The sequence below is a fragment of the Brachycentrus maculatus genome, unplaced genomic scaffold (genome assembly GCF_059751285.1).
Source record: "Brachycentrus maculatus isolate JH-2025_06_01 unplaced genomic scaffold, ASM5975128v1 h1tg000136l, whole genome shotgun sequence".
Lineage (NCBI taxonomy): Eukaryota > Metazoa > Arthropoda > Insecta > Trichoptera > Brachycentridae > Brachycentrus > Brachycentrus maculatus.
Window position 1 is genome coordinate 565,001 of NW_028280889.1, and position 26,274 is coordinate 591,274.

The 26,274-nt window shown below is 34.4% G+C and overlaps 1 protein-coding gene across 1 annotated transcript in view; it reads right to left on the bottom strand.

Annotated features, from left to right (window-relative positions):
• LOC148309212 (uncharacterized) overlaps window positions 1–26,274 on the bottom strand; it is a 128,974-nt gene that overhangs the window by 18,681 nt on the left and 84,019 nt on the right. Inside the window, exons 4-5 of the mRNA XM_088260464.1 lie at window positions 4,124–4,209; window positions 3,192–3,366 (exon numbers count right to left, since the gene is read on the bottom strand). Of these exons, the coding sequence (XP_088116590.1) occupies window positions 3,192–3,366; window positions 4,124–4,209 (261 nt within the window). The remainder of the gene's footprint in view (window positions 1–3,191; window positions 3,367–4,123; window positions 4,210–26,274) is intronic.

Sequence of the window (26,274 nt, forward strand, 5' to 3'; positions counted from 1 at the left end):
TGGTTTAAACATGAAGGAAAGGTGATCAGCCCTCCGCTTCAGGTACCAGTCCAGGGTAATATTGAATTAATATGACAGTGAAAAAATCACTAATATTTATTTTACCCCACTTGGGATCGAACCCGGGACCTCCAGAACGGTAGCCGAGCGTGCTGACCATTACACTACGGAGGCGGCCATTTCTATTATAAAGGATTTTTAGTAATCAGGAAATCTAGCTTGTAAAATTGTTACGTTTTGGTGCCATTTAATGATTTTATATTGGTTTAACACAGGATTGGTCACATTTTGTCGCGACTTTAATTAAGATTTCGATAGAATACAGTAAACAGAACAGATTTGGAGTCTAAGGATGTTTTGTGCATTATTGGACATGTAACTTTTTGTGAGGACTTCCACATATCGCTCACTCCTTTCAACAACGCCATGTATCAAAAAACTTGATTTTTCAAGAGATCGTTTTTAAAGTTTAAGAATATAGCGAAATGTATTAAAAATAAATATCAAGCCAATTAATGAACTTTTTACTGTGCAACAGATCTTTTAAGGTAAAACCTGAAGGTTTTTTCTCCATTTGAAAAATATTTAGTTTATTTAAAAAAATAACTTAACAATTCATTTTCTTAAAAATGCAAAAACAACACTTTCTGCCCTGTAGCGGGTAAATATTAAGTTAAAAATATGCCGCTTTTGCTGGGATATGGTACATTTTCTGGTCATTTCAAAAGCATGCACAACTGAAAATTGACGATTTTTGATATATGACGTTGTTGAAAGGAGTAAGCGATATACGTATCTAAAAAACAAAAACAAAACATATTATATAGGTATTCTATAACAATCGGGCGTGGATAGACGTGTGACCTTCTCGACAGCCGGCCGCTGATTGAATTCTGTGTTTACGAGAGAGGCTTTAGTTTTGAAAAAAAATCCTTAGATAGGGCTCTCAAGGTTGCATACTCGAACGAGCTTGTGAATGGTAAATAGGCTATGTAGAAAGAGCGTTGGTAAGGGACAAACTGGTACAAATATACGTAGGTCAGTACTATATGAACCAGTATTAGAATAGGAGTGAGCTACAAAAGTCCTTTTTTTACTCTTGTACCACTCCTCCTATACTTCGACGTGCTGCTTATTAAATTATTCTCTTGTGTATTTATTTCTAAATGGTAAAATCATTTTCAGTAACCTTAAAAATAAAATATTTTTTGGTCATTCCAAAAGCATGCACAACTGAAAATTGACGATTTTCGATACATGACGTTGTTGAAAGGAGTGAGCGATATGTCAGGCAGCTGTTTATTCGGGCTTTGATTCCCCTAGCCAGACTAATTGCCAAGTAACATTTACATGTTGGTGTAAATAAGGGAACATGTTCCTGTCATCTGTGCGTGTATTATTAAATCAATTCCCTCCTTAATTTGCCTTAAGCACTGCTTACCTAATCCAGTTAGCTTAATTTAACGCACACTTTAACACGATATTAATTAACCAATATACACGCAGCTTAAAGGAATAATTACCATATGTCGCTCACTCCTTTCAAGAACGTCATAAATAAAAAACTTGATTTTTCAAGAGAACGTTTTTAAAGCTTAAAAATAAAATACAATGCATTAAAAATAAATATGAAGCCACTTACTGAACTTTTTACTATGCAACAGATCTTTTTAGGTAAAACCTGAAGGTTTTTTCTCCATTTGAAAAATATTTATTATATTTAAAAAAAATATTATACAATACCTTTTCATCAAAATGCAAAAACAACATTTTCTGCCCTGTAGCAGGTAAATATTCAGTTAAAAATATGCCTCTTTTGCTGGGATATAGTACATTTTCTGGGCATTCCGAAAACATGCACAACTGAAAATTGTCGATTTTTGATTTATGACGTTCTTGAAAGGAGTGAGCGATATGTGTCTACCGTACATACAGGGTGGCGCAAATATAATCACCCTATCGAAACATGCTATAATTTTTGCAAATGGCATTGCACGTCAGTCATATTTGTCATTTGTAAACTAGACAGCTGCAGTATACAAACAGATTGATAAAGTGGACACAAATGTACAAGATAGACATTGGCGGCAGCCACCTGACAGGTATCACCTTTTCCATTTAACAGAAAAAAAAATTGTCAATGTCCAAATAAATATTTTCATCACTCAATTTTATTTTTATTAAGTTATAAAGTTATTCAATAATTAAATTGGATGATCGACGTACGTCGCCATTTGCAAAAATTATGAAATCTTCTGATAAGGTGATTAATTTTGCGCCAACCTGTATATAATGCTTGGCTTATAGCTTGAGCCAGAGTATGAATTAGATCTATAAATCTTAGTAAACTAAGAATCATCCACGAAAATTGAAAAACGATTTTCCGAAAACGAATAAAAATAAAATCAGTTTTGTCTATCTTGGTAAATAACATACTAAACGATATAGGTAGATATAGGAGTTCTACCTTAGTAAATATTATTATGAAATATATATCGGAGTTCGACACATGTGAAAAAAAAACTGGATAAAAACTGCGTATGAAAAGACATTAACTGGCGATGTTCCGAAGTAACTGCCATACGTAAAGACATAGATCATAGAGTTCTAGATGGGTAAATGCCATACCAAAACACATAAACCGGAGATCTACTTAGGTAAATGCCATACTAAAAGGCATAGACCGGAGTTCTAGTTAGGTAAATGCCATACTAAAAGACATAAACTGTAGTTCTAGTAAGGTAAATGCCATACTAAAAGGCATAGCCCGGGTTCTAGTTGGTAAATGCCATACCAAAAAGCATAGACCGCAGTTCTAGTTAGGTAAATGCCATACCAAAAGGCATAGACCAGAGTTTTATCTTAGGTAAATACCATACTAAAAGGCATAGACCGGAGTTTTAGTTATGTAAATGCCATATTAAAAGAGATAAACTGTAGTTCTAGTTAGGTAAATGCCATACTAAAAGACATAAACTGTAATTCTAGTTAGGTAAATGCCATACTAAAAGACATAAACTGTAATTCTAGTTCGGTAAATGCCATACTAAAAGACATTGACCGGAGTTCTAGTTGGTAAATGCCATACCAAAAGACATAGACCGGAGTTCTAGTTGGTAAATGCCATACTAAAAGGCATAAACCGGAGTTCTAGTTAGTTAAATGCCACTTTTGTTAGTGAATTCACTTACAAGTTGTGGGTCTCGGGATGAACTCGTACACGGCGGTGAAGCCTCCATACTCGATGTTATCGTCCGAGTGGAAGTGCAGCCAGAGATACCGCCCTTGTGACGTCACTAGGGGAGGAAAATCTCTGCCGCAAAACTGACCAATCAGGGGAGAGTACCCGTGCGCCCCATCCCTCACCTGAAAAAATATTTTTATTTATTTATTATTTATTTAACATAGTAACAACAGCTTTTATTTTATTTATAATGTAATTAATTTTCTAGATATTTATAGTCAATCTTAAATTTAATTACGCTGCTCTCCAAAAAAGAGACCAAGCTCTTGTGCTTGGAGATTACTTTTCTTGGTAGGTTGTAAGATATTGCTTTTTAGCAACAAGCCCGCCAATGTACTTGTTTATTTTCAGTACACGAAGTTTCAATAAATAAATAAATACTTTTATTCACATTATTTTTTTGACATCTCAACATGGATGTAGAAGAATTTGGAAGTCTTGGCATTTACCAATAGATGTCTCTAATTAAAATTCTAGTGATTCTTAAACAATTTTTCGAAATTGGATCACATATCGTCTTCATACAGGAGAAAATAACCAAGTGCATTTTTTACAAAAACGTGATTATTGACTATTTGAGATCTTACTAGCTTAATGTTGAACTGGAAAAAATCCCAAAGCGATTTTAAACTTGCAAGTATAATATATTGACTTGTTAAAAATGAATTGACGTTTATTTTCTTGCCCAGCAAAAGTGACTTAAATGGCCCTCCTGAACATTTTACATTTTGTTAGTTGGTCGCTTTCTCCTGTACGACTACGATACATGGTTTTGCCGCACTGAGAGATCGTATTTTGACTGCATTTAGTCTGTTTTTATCCTTCTTTTGCCAACTCCGTGCTTCGCTTCCGTACATTAGGGTTGGAACCAGGACTTACCTCTAAAAAATCGAATCGGCAGTCTTCTGAGGGCTCTATGTTGAACTCATCACGAAAGTCCAATCTGATGAGCTGGCCCGGTCGAGCTAAAACAATGAAAAGTATAAATTATATCCTAAATGTATTTTTACAGAAAATTTATAAAACCTTAAAAAAAATTTTTTTTGACATCCCATCAAAAATAAAGAAAAATATGGAATTTCTTGAATCTTTTTCGCAGATACTTTTTAAAGTTTAAAAATATAACACTATATATTAAAATAAATATCAAGCCACTTATTGAACTTTTTACTGTGCAACAGATCTTTTTAGGTAAAACCTGAAGGTTTTTTCTCCATTTGAAAAATATTTAGTATATTTGAAAAAAAATTAAACAATACGTTTTCTTCAAAATGCAAAAACAATATTTTCTGCCCTGTAGCGGGTAAATATTAAGTTGAAAATATGCCTCTTTTGCTGGGATATAGTACATTTTTTGGGCATTCCGAAAACATGCACAACTCAAAATTGACGATTTTTGATTTATGACGTTCTTGAAAGGAGTGAGCGACATTTTATAAACTTTATAAAATTAAACAACTTTGTTTTAACCACTTTTTTATTATAAGTACACTTTAACCTACCGGTTTCGACAATAGAACCTTGTCATCATAAGGGTTTATTAAATTCTGAAACATTAAAATACTCTAAATTAATTACATTCCCTTACCAAAAACAGTGAAACAGTGAACCTTACTTAGTTTTTGGTAAGGGAGTGTAATTAATTATGAGTATTTTAATGTTTTTAATGTTTTAGAATTAAATAAACCCTGATGATGACAAGGTTCTTGTCGAAACCGGTAGGTTAAAGTGTACTTATAATAAAAAAGTAGTTAAAATAAGATTGTTTAATTTTATAAAGAATATGGTAGTCTGGGTTACGAGGCTGACGACCGTCATAGGCTGGGTTAAGCGATCACTTTACACACGTGTAATATTCACCAATTCTACCCATTATTGACAACCACACTACTCAAATTTTGGAAGTTCTATATATATGAACCAATTTTGAAACATTGTTCTTGAATCACTAGAACTTCACTAGAGACATCTATTGGTGAGATTTTTTTTACCGAGCAGAAACTCTTTTATTAGTATGTGAGGTCTGAATCCTGGATTATAATCACATTACAAGCTAAAATTAGAGGCTAAAAAATCTTTAAAAAATAAACTAAAATAAACATTTTGTTTTAACCGCTTCTACTTTTGGCATTTTTTTCCAACCGGTTTCGACAAGCACCTTGTATCTTCAGGGATGGATACGTACTATCCATCCCTAGGACATATCCAGAATATATTCATTTTAAAGTCTTATTTAGGTGGAACTGCATTTTATAGAATAAAATAACAACTACAATGATTAAAGAAAACACTTGTTTTTTACCACTTGAGTTTTATTATAGACTTCATGTTTCAGAAGTTAAACTTCCATCATTCAAGGTCTGTATAATAACTATTATACAGACCTGAATGATGGAAGTTTAACTTCTGAAACATGTAGTCTATAATAAAACTCAAGTGGTAAAAAACAAGTGTTTTCTTTAATCATTGTAACATGTCTTACCACAAAGTTAATGCCGAAACAATAAATAAAATAACAACTAAGTATGTAGTTTTTCCACGTTAATTTTAAGTTATTTTTTTGACATCTCAACATAGATGAAAAAGAATATGGAAGTGTGGGTATACCATTCTCTTCTTCATTTATGTTGAGATATCAAAATGTAAAACAAATTTATGAGGCAAATGTTAGCGGGAAAAGAAACAGAGGAAGACCGAGAAAAACATGTTACGATCAGGTATACCAAATACTTGAAAGTGGTCAGGTTAGGAGTCGTAACAATCGGCGGGTATGTATGAGGAGATCCATGAACGTGGAAGAGGCGAAGAATGTTTGCAAGGACAGAGTGGTGTGGCGCTCTATTCTCTCTGCCTACCCCTGCGGATAAGCGGCGTGATGGTAAGTTAGTTAGTTTTTATCAAAATGTTTTAAAAGAGACTTTGCAGTTAAGAAACGCTGCATTGGTCAAAACCCCATATCGTTCTATTCTGCATAAAATTCTCCTAATTTTCTTGTAAGCCTCTAAGTGAGGACTTGTCTTCGCCCCGAAGCTTGAAGTTAATCCTTTGAGCCTAATTTAATGGCACAACTTCGTCACTTAACAGCCCCTTATAAATATAGAAACAGTATTACAAAGCACATGATGAAACCATTAGACAACGATAAACATCTGAATCCCTGACGGTAGTCCTCTGAGCCCCAATTCCCATTCCAGACAAGCTATAGGGAAAAATCTGCCAAACATTTATCATACCTGCACTACTCTATGGTTTCGAATGCTGGACGATGTATAACACCTACTGTAGGCAACTAGAAACTGCTGAAATGCTTCGATGGTCAGCTGGAGTGTCCCTTAGAGACAAAATATGGAGTTCACGCATTCGCAAGCCTGGCTTTAACAGGCATCAATAGTAAGGTAGAGGAAAGGCATTTGAGATGGTATGAGCACATAGGACGTAAAGAATCTGAACATATTGTATACCAGGCGATTGCTATGGATCTTCCTCAAAATACGTCAAGAGGAAGACCAAAAAATTCATGGATGCTGCAGAAAGATAATATGATTCGAAGGCATGACCTAGGTGACGTTGTATACGATAGACAGACTTACAACCTGAGGACGAGGAGAGCTGATTCTAGCTTTTTACAAAGACGATAAGTTGGGATGAAGCCAAGAAAAAGAAGACCAAGTAAAATTTTAATAAAAAATAGATGGATATTTCAATTTTCATTTATTCAACAAAAAAATAATATACACATAACAAACAATATTCAAGGCGTATATATTAAAAGTAAGCAAGAAGACTTAAAGGTGTAGAAGAATCCCGCTTCGGAAAACTCCTTCGGACACATGGAACACAATATCCAATGTGATATTGTTCAACATAGCGGTAGCTCTTCCTACAGGCATAACCATCGGCAGGTTGGTCCTGTGTATAGGAATGTGAAACAATCTATGCCGACGCTGTCTTAGGTAACTATCGGGAACATACAGACCAATGCTCCGGATAGTTTCAGGATTATCGATCATACCGCGCAACAATCGATAAAAATGCGTAATCAAATACACATTCCTTCTAGTCTCTAAACTATTGTAGCCAAGCATACCCTGGAGAAACTGGGTCGGGTAGAGCCAATAATAGCCGTACATGAGATGTAGAGATACCTCAAAAACTTCTTTTGGACTTTCTGATATTACCATTAAGTGACTGCCGAATCAATTATTGGAATTTTGTAATAATTTCCCATCTTATATACTTAACATTTGAAAATCAGTGAAAAAGTGTGTGTACTGCATATCAAACTATATTTTTTGTAAAATACACATATTTTTTTTTAAACGCTTAATCACCACAAAAGGACTGCCGAATCAATAAATGAAAAAAGTAATTGACCCTAAACAAACTTTTTTTTACCGAAATTCCTCGCAATGAAAAATGGATAATGTTTTTATTTTTACTTTATCGTGCTATTAGGTTGATTCATTTTCCTTGGGTCTTTAATTATAACCCTAGTATAAATTTAATTGACTTGAATTAAAATTCCCGGAAGTAATTTGGATTCAAGGGTCGGTTCGGCTTCAAGCTACATGTACAAGGGAAAAGATTTCGAATATTTCGTAATTGAAGCTTTACAAAAGCTTTCCTTACTCCAACATAGATGGCTGTTGTGATCTCACATATACTGGGTTTTTCCTCCTTCTTCATGAGCCCTCTGTCCTCCACTGCTGGATATAGACCTCATCCCCTTCTTTCCATTTCCTGCTGCTTGCAGACAGTTTTTACCCCCTACAGCGACTATGTCGTCGGACCATCTCTTTTGGGGTCTTGCGACACCTTTTTGTTCTCCCATCGTAAAATTCTTGGGGTCCATCTTGTGGGGTCTTGTCTTGCAATATGTCCTGCCCATTGTCATTTGAGTTTTGCCAAACGATCCATGATATACTCTACTTTGGTTCTTGTACTGGTATCTTCATTTTTTATTTTATCCATCAGACTAAAACAAAAAATGGATCTTTCCATGGATCGCTGTGTGCACTTGAGTTTCTCTGCATTTCTCTTTGTCAGAGCCATAGTCTCTAGTGCATATCGCTCACTCCTTTCAAGAACGTTATAAGTCAAAACTCGACCATTTTCAGTTGTGCATGTTTTCGGAATGCCCATAAAATGTACTATATCCCAGAAAAAGTAGCATATTTTTAACTAAATATTTACCCGCTACGGGACAGAAAGTGTGTTTTTGCATTTTGAAGAAAAGGTTTTGTTTAATTATTTTTTTAAATATACTTAATATTTTTCAAATGGAGAAAAAACCTTCGGGTTTTACCTAAAAAGATCTGTTGCACAAAAAAAGTTCAATAAGTGTCTTGATATTTATTTTTAATACATTGTGGTATATTTTTAAACTTTAAAAACGTTCTCCTGAAAAATCAAGTTTTATTATTTATGACGTTCTTGAAAGGAGGAAAGGAGTGAGCGATATGTGTTCACTGGCAGTATGCAGGTTTCGTACATTTTTCTTTTTATACAGGGTGCGACTGTGACAGGCTGTGTTTCTAGTTTGATCAAAATATATAGAAGTTCTAAAGTGTAGTGTGGTTGTCAATCATGGGCAGAATTGGTGAATGTTACACGTGTGTAAAGTGAGCACTTAACTAAGACTATGACGGTCGACTACCCTGTAAATTCCCAGACTTCCATATATCATCTATGTTGAGATACAGGCATTGAGTAGACAGGCGCCGTGGCGTAGTTGGGTAGACGCTCGATTCCAAGTGAAAAATAAATTCAACAAACATTAATTTTTAATTGGGCTGGGTGTTTGCCCAATTAAAAATAAATGTTTATTGAATTTATAATATATATAAATTAATGATTTTTCACATTAACCTCTCTTATCCTTACTATCCTACCAGCAGATAAGCCTTTAAATTTAAAGGCTTTGAGGGTAATTCCTTTAAAAAAAAGCGCCAGAAATGTTTTGGATGCCTAACAATCTTCTTCTTCTCTTCAAAGCCCAATGTTGCATTGGGCACCGCATCATATAAACGCAGTGTTATCTTGTTCGTTAACATATCAAGGAAAGGTGAAAGCCCTCCGCTTCAAGTACACCAGCCCAGATAATATTGAATAAGAGTGAAAAAAATCAATTATATTAATTTGACCTCCCTCCCTGGGAATCGAGCCCGGGACCCCCAGAACTACCTCCCACATAGTTTACACAATATTTCTACCAGGATCAGTTATCTTATTTCGACATCAAAAAGTCGTTTCATCGTGAATAAAGGAATGTACTCCCTTAATGTCCCAATGGAGATTGAAGAACATTATTAAAAAGAATGAAATAACGTCTTAATTTTGTCGAAAATGAGACCATTATTTTGTTTAGTGGTTTGACCCGAGACTGGAGTTCAAGAAAAACACTATCTCCTTTTATTTTCTTACCCATAACATTGCAAAGATAATAAAACATTTATATATTTTATTTTTACATAATTGTAATACTCAGTTTAGCAGTTTAGGAATATTAGCAAATCCAAGATTATGGTTTTTGAAAGAGAAGAATGCAGATCTGAATGTGAAATATTGGTAAACGGAGAGATTTTGGAACGGGTAGATGATTTCGTGTATTTGGGTAGTATGTTTTCTAGGGATGGAAAGATTGATAAAGACATAAAAAGGACAGAACCTTGCGGAGAAGCGGTGTGATGGTTAGTTAGTTAGTTAGTTATTTTTGGTGTAGGCTTGTGGCCTGTTTTTAAGAGGGATAAGCCTGCGGATGTCGATTCCCAGCCGTTAATCCATCTCTTTGGTGGTCTACCAGAATACACAAACTAGTTTGAAATGCCATATAGAATAATAATCGTAAAACCCTTATCCGCACCCCAATGGTGCATAGGGCACTGCGTCATATAAACGCAGTGTTATCTTGATCGTTTACACATGAAGGAAAGGTGATCAGCCCTCCGCTTCAGGTACTAGTCCAGGGTAATATTGAATAAATATGACAGTGTAAAAATCACTAATATTTATTTTACCCCCCTTGGGAATCCAGAACAGTAGCCGAGCGTGCTGACCATTACACTACGGAGGCGGACTCAATTTTCAAAAAACTATTAAATGGACTTTGTTTTTATTTTTTGTGTAACTCTAAAATTCCTTTTTTTTTGGCGAGTGTAGCTTGAACAGAAAAAGTTAGCGGAATACTGTTCAAGTGGAAATAAATGTTCATAATTACGTGTGTGGTAAGCATTGTAATATATATGAACAGAGAAAATGGATTGAAATTCAAGGGAAAGCGACTTATCCTGAAATTTACACATCCACAATTGGGGGGAGGGTTGAATAAATTATCATCCCTCTTATCAAACGCGATTAAGGGATTTCATGATTTATTAATGCCGAGATAAAAAGTTTTATTTGTTTGAAATTCAAAACGTTTCAACAAAAGCTAAGCTGGCAGCGCACAACGGAGTCCTGGGTAAAACCAGAATGTATGACATGCAAGTATGGAAATGCCAACATACGGATGAAAGTGTACTGAATGCAGTCGGAATCTCTCTAACTGACTAACCCATCACGACACTTATCTTTTTTCTCACTCTGTCTTTGCGAACATTCCTCGCCTCTTCCACGTTCATGCATCTCCTCATACACACCCGCCGATTGTTTCGACTCCTAACCTGACCGCTTTCAAGTATTTGGCATACCTGATCGTGCCAAGTTTTTCTCGGTTTCCTCTGCTCCTTTGTCCAATTACATTCGCCTCATAAATTTGTTTTACCGTTCTTTCCTCGCTCATTCGTTCCACATGTCCAAACCATCTCAACACACCTTTCTTAATTTTATCGATAATGCTTGTCTCAGCTTTTTAATATCTGTATAAAATTAATATACTTTGTTATCACTACTTTTTTACCAATTTAATTCAACCTACCGGTTTCAACAATACATTGTCATCATCAGGGTTTATTTTAAATAAAAAAACATTAAAACACTTTCACCAAAAACTTCCACACACTCCATAAAAATCCTAAATGTAACATGTAGGATTAGAACATTTCGGATTTTTATGGAGTGTGTGGAAGTCTTTGGTGAAAGTATTTTTAATGTAATTTGATTTAAAATAAACCCTGATGATGACAATGTATTGTTGAAACCGGTAGGTTGAATTGTATTATTTAAAAAAAGTGGTGAAAACAAAGTTAATTAATTTTATAATAATAATAATAAAACCCTTATCCGCACCCCAATGGTGCATAGGGCACTGCTTTATGTGAACACAGTGTTATCTTGATCGTTTACACACAAAGGAAAGGTGATCAGCCCTCCGCTTTAGGTACCAGTCCAGGGTAATATTCAATAAATATTGCAGTGAAAAAATCACTAATATTTATTCGACCCCCCTGGGAATCGAACCCGGGACCTCCAGAACGGTAGCCGAGCGTGCTGACCATTACACTATGGAAGCATATTATACATTTTATAAAGATATTATAAAATGTACCACAAAGTATCTGCGGAAAACATTAAAGAAATTAGTAATCTACGTTTCCCATTGGATGGTCTCTTCTCTCGAGTTACGCGGAGAACATAGGCAGTCTCAAATCCGCACAAATGTTCAATTTCAATCCGAGTCCATTATTAAGAGATCATTCCCAGATTTCCATCTGTTCCGAAACTCATTACATTATAAGGGGCGCCAACCCTCGCGGCCTCGCCTCATGGGGTGTAATAACTGGCTTCTAGGGGTATATAGTAAATTCGGGAAAACTTTCCGGGGAATGGATATGGGGATAGTACATCATCGGTTACATGTTCCGTTCGCGCCATGAATACGCTAAAAGCAGCTTCGCGTAAGCTTCAAACGCCGACGAATATGTTGGTTCGATAATTTCTCCATCGAATCCGGCTCGAAGGACCACTTTGAATGATTTAGTTATTTTATTATAATATAATAATAATAATAATAATCATCATAACTCTTTATTCCAGCTTGACTAAGTGGTGGGTGCAATATTTAGTCCAATGGTCTTGGTCTTGTTAGTAATTGTTTTTTGGAATTTGCAAATCATATAATAGATACTAATCACCCATTTCACTCTCATAAATTAAAATTATTACACCTTGTTCCATATAAAGGCCAAATTATGAATTATCTTGAAAATTTAGAAATCCAAAAAAACCTGAATTCTAATAATAATTTATTAAATAATATATTGTTTCAAAATTCTTCACCATTGCTTACCATTTTTCCTTTGTTTTCAAGCTCCGTCCCTTGACTTACCCCTTCCCCTTACTTTCCCCTCTCCTTATTTATAGAACAATTTTTTATTTTATATTTTAGTTACTATACAGACCTGAATGATGGAAGTTTAACTTCTGAAACATGTAGTCTATAATAAAACTCAAGTGGTAAAAAACAAGTGTTTTCTTTAATCATTGTAACATGTCTTACCACAAAGTTAATGCCGAAACAATAAATAAAATATATTGGATAAATATTACAGTGAAAAAAATCACTTATATTTTTTTTACCCCCCTTGGGAATCGAACTCAGGACCTCCAGAACGGTAGCCGAGCGTGCTGACCATTACACTACGGAGGCGGACAGAGGGAAAAATTAATACACAAATTAAAATGGAGTTCTACAAATTAAACGCCAATTCAATAAATAAGAATCGTTTTGTTAGCTAGTTACCTTAATCGATGTGCGACCCTCTCTTGATCAAGTATTAGTTACGCGAATGAAGATTCGGGGTGTATAGATTAAGGGTGCGTAATTATCGACTGAAACGGATTCCGTCGGGGTGAAACTACCCTTAAATGGCGCCTCGACAAACTTAAACAATCAACTAAATCAAAGCCAAACAGACAGCTTCATTAGTTTCTCGTGTGGGGGTGAGAAGTACGTTGCGGTAATATGCATTTATCATTTATGTTATTTGACAAAACTGGTAGGATATTCTCAATGTATGGTAATAATACTAACAACATTTTGAATATGAATTGTTGGGTAATATATCCAAAATTAAACACGGTTATTGGATTGAATTATGCGTTTATTTACATATATATCGAAGTCATACAGAAGAAAGTGACCAAGTGCATTATTTACAAAAACGTGATCATTGACTATTTGATATCTAACTAGCTTAATATTGCCCTGAAAAAATCGTAAATGGATTTTAAACTTTGAAGTATAATATACTGACTTGGTAAAAATGACTAACTGCTTTGATGTTTATTTTGTTGCCAAGCAAAAGTGACTTGAATGGCCCTCCTGAAAATTTTACGTTTTGTTAGATGGTCACTTTCTCCTGTACGACTGCGATATGAAAACTAACTAACTAACTAACTAACCATCACGCCGCTTCCCCGCAGGGGTAGGCAGAGAGAATCGAACGCCACACCACTCTGTCTTTGCAAACATTCTTTGCCTCTTCTACATTCATGCATCTCCTCATACGAACCTGACGATTATTACGACTCCTGACCCGGCCGCTTTAAAGTATTTGACATACCTGATTGTGCCAAGTTTTCCTCGGTCGTCCTCTGCTTCTTTTTCCAACTACATTCGCTCTATAAATTTGTTTAACCGTTCTTTCTTCACTCATACGCTCCACATGTCCAAACCATCTCAACACACCTTTCTTAATTTTATCGATAATGCTTATCTCAGCCTTACATTCTTTCCTTATTTCATCATTCGAACATCTATCAAACATCGTTTTGCAACACATTCGTCTGAGGGATCGCATTTCGACTGCATTCAGTCTGCTTTCATCCTTCTTTTGCCAACTCCATGCTTCGCTTCCATACATAAGGGTTGGAACCAGAACTCCATTGTGTACTGCCAGTTTAGCTTCCGCTGATAGATTTTTATTTGCTAAAACTGATTTTAGTGCACCATTCACTCTGTTCCCAGCATTCACTCATATACAGTACCGAATAATAAGAATAATACACAGTACCGAACAGATAAATTGAAGCAAAACTTTTTTTTCGTATTTACAACACCCTCTAAAAATGTTTTGGGGTGTTTTTCGTATTATGGACCAGGGCTGCTTCTTTCAGTGACTGAGATGATGAATAGCGAGAAGTATCACCCGATGCTACTGGAAAAGATACTACCAGAGATACAAAAACGAAGTTCAAATGGTAATGGAATATTTCAGCAGGATTTAACCCCCTGCCACAAATCCAAAAAATGATGAAATTTATCACACAAAAACAATGAACTGTGATGGACTGGTTTAAAATTTTGCTAGAAATAAACCTAATTGAAAATCTATCGGAAATCTGTAAGAATCGGCCCTCCATAATTGATTGCACTACGGTGGAAAAGCTCATTTTGTCCATAATTCATGTATGGTGGACACCAAGTTAAATTTAGTAGCTTATTTATTTAGTTGGGTCAGTCTTTATTGATTGCTCTAATTATTTCTAATTTTTCTAGATTAAACTAACTAAATAACCATCACGCCGCCTCTCCGCAGGGGTAGGCAGAGAGAATAGAGCGCCACACCACTCTGTCCTTGCAAACATTCTTCGCCTCTTCCACGTTCATGCATCTCCTCATACATACCCGCCGATTGTTACGACTCCTAACCTGACTACTTTCAAGTATTTGGCATACCTGATCGTGCCATGTTTTTCTCGGTCTTCCTCTGCTTATTTTCCCAATAACATTCGCCTCATAAATTTGTTTTACCGTTCCTTCCTCACTCATTCGTTCTACATGTCCTAACCATCTCAACACACCTTTCTTAATTTTATCGATAATGCTTATCTCAGCTTTGCATTCCTTCCTTATTTCACTATTCGCACATCTATCATACATTGTTTTGCCGCACATTCTTCTGAGAGATCGCATTTCGACTGCATTCAGTCTACTTTCATCCTTCTTTTGCCAACTCCATGTTTCACTTCCATACATTAGATTTGGAACCAGGACTCCGTTGTGCACTGCCAGTTTAGCTTCCGCTGATAGGTTTTTATTTGCTATTTCTAGATTATCTATTTTATTATCACAAATAAGTGTTTTTAAAAAAGTGGTATGACACAAAGTAAACAATGGATGGTAAGGAGAGTGTCTTATAACCATACCACATATGTAATTATCAATGCTTTTAATAAACAAAATGAGTTATTTAATTTGATACATTTTAAGTGTGTCCAAATCAGTGAGGATAAAGTAAAAAAGAAGTATAATTAAATTTGTGTGGGTTTTAAACTCTTAGTAAATAGGATATAAATCTTCCATTTTGGAATTCAGACAACTTCCTGTAAGTTGAGAATTTAAGAGGCATCTTAAGTGCATTTAAGAGCACAAAGGACCTCATTAGGCAAGAGATTCTCAAACTGTTTTGAAAGCACTCGTATTTTTTATTTTTTTATTAAACTTTACCAAAAAACTAAAAAAAACTTGTGCGTGCACCGGTGATATCGCTCAGTCCTTTCAAGAACGTCATAAATAAAAAATCGTCAATTTTCAGTTTTGCGTGTTTTCGAAATGCTCAGAAAATGTACTATATATTCCAGCAAAAAGGCATATTTTTTACTTAATATTTACCCGCTACAGGGCAGAAAGTGTTGTTTTTGCATTTTGAAGAATAGGTATTGTTTAATTATTTTTTTAAATATTCCAAATATTTTCAAATGGAGAAAGAACCTTTAGGTTTTACCTAAAAAGATCTGTTGCACAGTAGAAAGTTCAATAAGTGGCTTGATATTTTTTTTTAATACATCGTATTATATTTTTAAACTTTAAAAACGTTCTCCCGAAAAATCAAGTTTTTTGATTAATGACGTTCTTGAAAGGAGTGAGCGTTATGTATTTTGTACATTTCATGAAAATATGAATTGAAAACGGGAAAAATGTGAATATTCCTAGATGATGCTTTTATTGACCATAGTCAAAGTATAAATATAACAATTTTGTAATAATAGCTCTAGTAAGTATCTATCTGAAAACTAGAAAAAAATACATCGCAAGTAGCCGCAACAGCTAGCGTAGCGATACGACCACCGCGTAAGACGATCTGCGCACTTCAAACCCTTATCTGCATCCAATGGTGCATAGGGCACTGCATCATACAAACGCAGTAATATCTTGATCGTTAACACATAAAAGGAAAGGTGATCAGTCCTTCGCCTCAGGTACCAGTCGAGAGTAATATTGAATAGATATTATAATAATTAAAGAAAACACTTCGTTTTTTACCACTTGAGTTTTATTATAGACTACATGTTTCAGAAGTTAAACTTCCATCATTCAGGTCTGTATAATAACATATATCTGTTATTATACAGACCTGAATGATGGAAGTTTAACTTCTGAAACATGTAGTCTATAATAAAACTATAGTGGTAAAAAACGATGTGTTTTCTTTAATCATTGTAACATGTCTTACCACAAAGTTAATGCCGAAACAATAAATAGAATAGATATTATAGTGAAAAAATCACTTATATTTATTTGACCCCGAACCTAAAGTACGGTAGCCAAGCGTGCTGACCATTACACTTTAGAGGTGGAAAATGGAAATTTCGAAATAGTTTTTACATTATATAAACGCAGTTTGTCGGATTGTGAAGAATTGCATACAGGAACTTTTGCTTCGCGCTACAAACTTCGGATGGAAGTTCAGTTAGGTCTCGAAGAAAAATATGCAAATCGGACGGAACAAACTCTAAGTGGATAAACGAGATTAGTGACTTCAAAGTTTCTCAAACTCTTTGAAAATGTAACTACCTTTGAAATGAAAATTTTTATTAAAAAAATCTTATACTAAATCAATAAGAACAATAAAAAATATTATTATTTTTTGACATCTCATCATAGATGAAGAAGAATATGAATGTCTGGGCATTTACGGGGCTGACGACGGTCATAGGCTGGTTTAAGTGATCACTTTACATGCGTGTAACATTCACCAATTCTATCTATTATTGACAACCACACTACTCTAATTCTTGGAAGTTGTATATATATATATGAACCGATTTAGAAACATTGTTCTTGAATCACTAGAACTTCACTAGAGGCATCTATTGGTGAGATGAGAAGCTTTTTACTAAGCAGAAACTCTTATATTCGTATGTGAGGTCCGAATCCTGGATTACAATCACACACATGAGAAACGCCAGAAAATACCATTTTCATTTTTATTATTTAAGCTTATAATTTGACCAGATAATCTATTTACAACATTTTGAGTGTGTCCACATATCTCATCTTTGATGAGATGTCGAAAAATAATATGAAAATAACTCCTGTAATTGGAGAAGATCCAGATTTTGTGAACAAGTATTTGGACACACTCAAAATGTTGTAAATAGATTTAAGTATTTTTTACAAAATTTACATACATAAGTCACTTATCACAAAATCCTAGGTATACAAGGAAATCGTTGAAAAACTAAGTAACCTTGGAATTTCGGATCGATTAAGAACGCCCTTATCTTACGAACTTTGACATTTCGCTCACTCCTTTCAACAACGACATTTATCAAAAATCGTTAATTTTAAGTTGTACATGTTTTCGGAATGCCCAGAAAATATACCATATCCCAGCAAAAGCAGCATATTTTTAACTTAATATTACTTAATGTGCTACAGGGCAGTAAGTGTTGTTTTTGCAAGGTATTGTTTAATAATTTTTTTAAATAAACTCAATATTTTTCAAATGGAAAAAAACCTTCAAGTTCTACCTAAAATGATCTGTTGCACAGTAAAAAGTTCAATAAATGGCTTGATACTTATTTTTAATACATTGCATTATATTTTCAACTTTTAAAAACGTTCTCCTGAAAAATCTTTTTATTTTTATTTATGACGTTCTTGAAAGGAGTGAACGAAATGTCAAATAAGACTGACGTACAACGCTATTTGCAAAAAATATTACATTTTCCGATAGGGTGATTAATTTTGCGCCACCCTGTAAATCCATAGAATAACACGAGCTGTATAAAAATTCTCTCACGATTTTCATTACAGTGTTTATTTTGACAAAGCTAACTGAACAACGTTTACCTGTCTAGAAGCTGTTTATTTTCTTACAAAGTTCTCATCAACTCAATCTTGATAATCCAGATGTTGACGCAACTCCCATAAAAATACAAATAAAATAAACTCAAGGCTTTTTTATACGGAATCGAAATAACACGGTGGAAAAATGGAACATTCACTGTGCAGTAATACGTAACAGTGCGGCTGTCCAAATTTAAAACACAGTAAGGGACATTTTTTTTGTAGTACGTTTTTTTTTGCATTTTCGGACTAAGTAGAGTCTGCATAAATGCAAAAAAAAACGTACTACAAAAAAATGTCCCTTATTGTGTTTTAAATTTGGACAGCCGAGTAGTGAGTACAGAGTTTTGATAATGTCTTGATAAGACGAAATGCGTCTTTTAACATATCGTTATATATATATATATATATATATATATATATATATATATATATATATATATATATATATATATATATATATATATATATATATATATATATATATATATATATATATATATATATATATATATATATATATATATATATATATATATATATATATATATATATATATATATATATATATATATATATATATATATATATATATATATATATAAATATATATATATATTTATATATATAAATATATATAAAGATACATATATATATATATAAAGATACATATATATATATATATATATATATATATATATATACATGAAGGAAAGGTGATCAGTCCTCCGCTTCAGGTACCAGTCCAGGGTAATATTGAATAAATACTCGAGTGAAAAAATCACGTACATTTATTTGACCCCCCCCTGGGGATCGAACCCGGGACCTCCAGAACGGTAGCCGAGCGTGCTGACCATTACACTACGGAGGTGAACAAAATGCTTGTTCACATATCTGGATTTTCTCCACTTGCACGTGTGTTAAGTGGATCATAAGTGACCCACTAACACCAGCCTATGACAATGCATAAGCCTTGCAAGTAAACCCAGGCTTCCATGTTCTTCTTCATCTATGTTGAAATTTAGTAAATGAAATTTAGTGAAATTAAGTATTTATCTTAAAATAGAAAATATTTCAGAACAGTTTTGTAATCTTAATTTGGTCCATCAGAGAGAGGTATGTTAGGACTTCGGATTTATTATAGAAGTAGCAGCTGTGGATGTACTGTTCGGTAATTACCCCACACGTCAGACTGGGGATAAATGAAATTTATGGTCAAGTGTGTAGGTACAGATGTGTGCAGATAAATCGGAAAATGCTTAACGCAGGGTTGGCAAGAGGGTATTTTAATATTTGTATTATTTTATTTTATTATCTCTTCAAATTAATACTTTTTTAGTTACTCTATTGGGAGATATTCCTAATATAGTCATCCAACCTTTGGATTTCTTCTTCTTCTTCGTCTTATTCCTCATTGCTGAGGGTTGTGACCCTTGCAGAAGCAATGACTCTTCTCCAGTTATCCCTTGACTGCGCTGCACGTAGCGCTCCAACCACTGAGGTGTCTTTGGACATTCTCAGTCTATTTGTTTAACAGATGTTGTACGAAAAATACTGGAAATATCTGGAGGTTGAATAAATAGAATGGGTTAAACTTTAACCTCTTGAGATTTCCAGTCCATTCATTCAATGTTCAGATATTCCCAGTCTATTTATTCAACCTCTAGACATTTCCAGTCTTTTTCGTTCAACTTCTAGTCATTTCCATTATATTCGTTCAATCTTAAGAGATTCCCTGTCTATTAATTCAACCTCTTTAAATGTCTAATCTATTCATTCAATCATTTAACATTCTCAGTCTATATGTTCAACATCTAGATATTTTCAGTCATTTCGTTCAACATCTAGTCAATTGCATTATATTCGTTTAACCTGTGTCTACTTATTCAACCTCCAGATATTCCCAATCTGTTCATTCAATCATTTAACATTCTCAGTCCATATGTTTAACCTCTAGATATTTCCAGTCTTTTCGTTCAATATCTAGTCATTTCGATTCTATTCGTTCAACCTCTAGAGAGTCTTCATCTATTCATTCAACCTCAAAATATAATTAATATATCCGAATGAATTCAATAATCATTGAACATTTCCAGTCTATCTGATCAACCTCTAGAGGTTCTTAGTCTATTCATTCAACCCCTTGGCATTTCCAGTCTATTCATTCAACCTCTTGGCATTCCTAGTCTTTTAATTCAACCTCTTGGCATTCCTAGTATATTCATTCAACCTCTTGGCATTCCCAGTCTATTCATTCAACATCTTGGCACTCCCAGTCTATCCATTCAACCTCTTGGCATTCCCAGTCTATTCATTCAACCCCTTAGCATTCCCAGTCTATTAATTTACCTCTTGGCATTCCCAGTATATCCATCGAACCTCTTGGCATTCCCAGTCTATTCATTCAACATCTTGGCATGCCCAGTCTATTCATTCAACGTCTTGGCATTCCCAGTCTATTCATTCAATCTCTTGGCATTCCCAGTCTATTCATTCAACCTCTTGACATTCCCAGTTTATTAATTCAACCTCATGATATCCCAATCGATTCATTAAGCTTCTAGAAGTGGCCTGAAGGTTTGTTGGTTATAAAAATAACCCTTTTTCTAAATATTATATATTACGTACGCATTTTGTAGCGTTTGACCCTTAATTGGACCTTAGGGTTAGGGATCAATGGGTCAAAAAGATAAATATCGTCTCCTTGTAATTACTTACTTAATTATAAGCATTTAATATGCTGATGAAGTGTTATGTGCTTAACCTTTTCGGTATTAGGTCATGTGTAAGCACAAATAGGGAATGTGTGACAAAAATGGTGTACCAATGAAACGAGCTTTTAAGAAACTGTGGAATAATTGTTAAAATGATTAAAGAAAACACTTGTTTTTTACCACTTGAGTTATATTATAGACTACATGTTTCAGAAGTTAAACTTCCATCATTCGGGTCTGTATAGTAAATTTATTATACAGACCTGAATGATGGAAGTTTAACTTCTGAAACATGTAGTCTATAATAAAACTCAAGTGGTAAAAAACAAGTGTTTTCTTTAATCATTGTAACATGTCTTACCACAAAGTTAATGCCGGAACAATAAATAGAATAATTGTCAAGCTGATTTTAAAACATACATACATAAATCATACAATTTATGTATTAATTGTTAAATTAAACAGATTTTTTAGTCTACTTAGTCGTATTTTATTGTTAAAAAAACACATAAAAATAAATATTATGATGGTTGTTTCACCTAGTTATGGCATTTTCAAACGAATGAAACATTCGTTTGAAAATGCCAGTAAACACGCTACGATATGCGCGTATACACGCTACGACAAGCGCATATACACAAAGCACGCCACGCTCGCACACACTACAAAAAGCTTGTGTATTGGTGATTTCATCCCCGATTTTTTTCAAAAAACATAATTTCCCTCGCTGCGAATACGCTGTTTTCCCCCTTCTTGTGACATTTTTAAAAAAATTATATCTCATAATTTTGGACTGAAAGCTTCCATAGTTTTTTGTACAACAATTTGAGTTTAAAAAATTTGGAAAGTTAAGATTAGTTTTTAGCAGAGTATTATGAGATTTTTGACATCTCATCAAAGATGAAGAATATGGAAGTCTGGGCATTTACGGGGCTGACAACCGTCATAGGCTGGTTTAAGTGATCACTTTACACACGTGTAACATTCACCAATTCTACCCATTATTGACAACCACACTACTCAAATTTACTCCCGTAAATGCCCAGGCTTCCATATTCTTCTTCATCTTTGATGAGATGTCAAAAATAATATGAAAATAACTCCTGTAATTGGAGATAATCCAGATTTTGTGAACAAGTATTTGGACACACTCAAAATGTTGAGAATTATGAGTGCTAATTTTTCTATTTATTGAGTATAAACTCTGTAGAGTACTCACGTAGGTCTTGAGAGTGATCTATGACACGAAAGGAGGTCACAATAGACTTAATATAGTCGCAGTAACATAAGGGATGCAAGATCCCTCGACCTCATATATAAAAAAAAATGTTCAGGTCTAAATATAAACTGAAAGCTTATATTTAGACCTGATAAGGAAACATAGCTTCCGGCTATAGCTAACTGGTCGTTAAAATAGAACAAATATAACTGTAGAGGTAAAAAACAAGTGTTTTTTTTTTAAATTTAATATGTCTTACCACAAAGTGATGCCGAAACAATAAATAAAATCTAAATTTTATAATAAGCTTGCAAAATAAAAGTAATGTCTCCGATCAATTGTATTCATTTTTGCCATTTATTTTCGTGGCGACCTTTGATGACGTATATCGCTCACTCCTTTCAACAACGTCATAAATAAAAAAAACTTGATTTTTCAGGAGATCGTTTTTAAAGTTAAAGAATATAATAAAATGTATTAAAAATAAATATGAAGACACTTATTGAACTTTTTTCTGTGCAACAGATCTTTTAAGGTATAACCTGATGATTTTTTCTCTATTTGAAAAGTACTCTGTATTTAAAAAAAATAAATTAAACAATACCTTTTCTTCAAAATACAAAAACAACACTTTCTGCCTTGTAGAGGGTAAATATTAAGTTAAAAATATGCCGCTTTTGCTGGGATATAGTACATTTTCTGGGCATTCTAAAAACATGCACAACTGAAAATTGACGATTTTTATAAATGACGTTCTTGAAAGGAGTTAGCGATTTGTGAACATGGGAGTATAGCTTTGGTGGTAAAAAATCAAGTGTTTTTCATTCTAAAAATTGACGTTGTTGAAAGGAGTGAGGGATATATGTATAATATAATTTGGCTAGTCCTTTTTCTTCCAGGCGTAGAATTATTCCGTTTTAAAAGAAGCCCGGGATCAGCCCCCTACCCCGAGAAAACATAAAACAAAATTTATACAAAGATAGTGATCCCGCTTTCGCCGAAATCTAACACAATCGAGTGGGCGGTTAAAGGTTTGGAATTCCGCAAAATTTTCGGATTCTGCGGAATTTATCTAAATCGGCCCACCGTAAATATCTTTATCGCTTGCTTTATGGGGTCTGCAGTGAATACAGCCTTCGGAAAGATTCGCGAAAGCAAAATTCATGATATCAGATTTAAAGCCTTTTTGTCCTTGCTACCCTGCATATACGAATCGCTCGATATTCACGGTTTCCATCACACACGCTCGAATACGGATAAATGAGGAATTATAGGCGAATTGATCGAGTCATCGAAAAAATATGCCAACATTTAAAAAATAATTATTGATTGATTTTAAAACGTACATACACAAATCATATAATTTATGTATTAATTTTGAAATCAAACACAGATTTTTTGAGTCTACTCTAATAATAAAATAATAAAACCCTTATCCGCACCCAATGGTGCATAGGGCACTGCGTCATATAAACGCAGTGTTATCTTGATCGTTTACACATGAAGGAAAGGTGATCAGCCGTCCGCTTCAGGTACCAGTCCCTGGTAATATTGAATAAATATTACATTGAAAAAAATACTTATATTTATTTTACCCCCCTTGGGAATCGAACGATTTGTGTATGTATGTTTTAAAATCCGTATAAATCCGTTTTAAAATGTATGTTTTGTCCGTAGTGTAATGGTCAGCACGTTCGGCTACCATTCTGGAGGTCCCAAGTTCGATTCCCAGGGGGGTCAAATAAATAAAAGTGATTTTTCACTGTAATATTTATTCAATATTACCCTGGACTGGTACCTAGAGCGAAGGGCTGATTGGGGTGCGGTAAGGGTTTCATATTATTTCTTTAATCATTATTCTTAACTTTGTATCGTGACAGCCCTTCAATGCTGGTGTCAAAATTTCGATAGGCCTCCCCATTTGTACGTCTGGCTAAATTTTATTAATGGCGAGTGAACTTCCCTAACATCTGGGAATGTTAATATCGTGTTTGTTTTATTTTATAAATTGAAAACGGTCCCGAACATATATCATTACTCCGGGTAGAGTTTAGCAATCTGTGCTCATTGTCAATTAAATCCCACCCCCTAAAGGAAACATTTACACTATACAACACAATATCATTCTGGGCTTCGTACAAGGGATGGGAAATGCTAGGGCTACCAAAACATCCGAGAAAATAACCATTAATTAACTGGTAATAAGCGAACCGAGAAACTCTGACTTAAAAGTCCGCGACACTAACCACGGGACCACATGTAATATAATAAAATAAAACCCTTATCTGCACCCCAATGGTGCATAGGGCACTGCGTCATATAAACGCAGTGTTATCTTGATCGTTTACACATGAAGGAAAGGTGATCAGCCCTCCGCTTCAGGTACCAGTCCAGGGTAATATTGAATAAATATGACAGTGAAAAAATCACTAATATTTATTTTACCCCCCTTGGGAATCGAACCCGGGACCTCCAGAACGGTAGAGTGCTGACCATTACACTACGGAGGCGGACACAACCACGGGACCACAACCCGATACGAATTAACATACTGACAAGATACTTACAAGAAACAATGAACAAATCAATGGGTTTCGATAAGGATACAGGTAGAGGTAATTTTGTTTTAAGGTGGGGTAGGAGCAAGGAAGGGGATAACTGTGTTTAGGTTGGGTTTGATTTTATAGGAAAAATATAAAAAAATGCGATTTTGAAGTCCCGTTCAACCGCTGTGAGTGGATCAAAAAATAAAGTCTTTGTAAATAATATAAAAATAAAAAATATTTAAAAAATAATATATCACAATGATCCACAAAGTTAATGCTTTCAATATTCAAAATATTTTAAAACAAAGCTATATTTTAATAAAAAAAATCGTATACCCTGAAATCCTCGAGATTTTAACTGAGGTCCTGTTAGTAACATTTTGAGTGTGTCCAAATACTTGTTCACAAAATCTGGATTATCTTTAATTACAGGAGTTATTTTCATATTATTTTTTGACATCTCATGAAAGATGAAGAAGAATATGGAAGTCTGGCCATTTACGGGGCTGACGACCGTCATAGGTTTAAGAAATCACTTTACACACGTGTAACATTCACCAATTCTACCCATTTTTGACAACCACACTACTCAAATTCTTGGAAGTTCAATGTATATGAACCAATTTTGAAAAATTGTTCTCGAATCACTAGAACTTCACTAAAGACATATAAGTATTGGTGAGATGAAAAAATAATATAAAAATAACTCCTGTAATTGGAGATAATCCTGATTTCGTGAACAAGTATTTGGACACACTCAAAATGTTGTGAATAAATATTTCCACTTAAAAATAATCAAATAAAGAACAGTCTTGTATAAAAACTACATGATATTACAATATATATTTCTCAATCGAAACAAATAAAAAACAATTATAGTTTCATTGGCAGGACGTACAGTCGTAAAGTCTGTAAATACTCAGATATCCATATTTCTTTTAGTTGAGATGGCAAATATAACTTATAATATTGATTAATTATTTAGTTTATCATTTTACTTTTATCCTGAGGGTGGTTTTCCTAGCTCATAAATTTGTCTCTCTTAGGTCATGTCCGCCTTCAGGGCAACACTCCCCCAAGGGTTATTTACACCCTCCCTTGAACCTTTCAATATTCTGTCTACAATTGAGAAGGGTTGCAGAATATAGACCCCTTGTTCCCTCCGTTCTTGTTTACTTTATTCCTTTACCTACAATTATTCGGGAATTTCCCGCCAAACGAGGCATTATGCAAAATTTCAACATTCCAGCTGTATATTAAATAAATGTTTCACATGCTTCTTCTCTACGTCTTATTTCTCATTACTTAGGGTTGTGACCTTTGTGGAAGCAATGAATCTTCTCCAGTTATCCCTTGACTGCGCTCCACGTAGCGCTCCAACCACCGAGGTGCCTCCTGCTGCCTTTATTTGATCGGTCCATCGTGTGGGGATCTTACTGTTCCTCTCGTCCCCTCCAGGCTACTGATCACAACCAGTCGTTCCAGGCTATCCTCGTTTACACGCGCAACGTGTCCAAAGAACTGGAGAATGCGTCGCG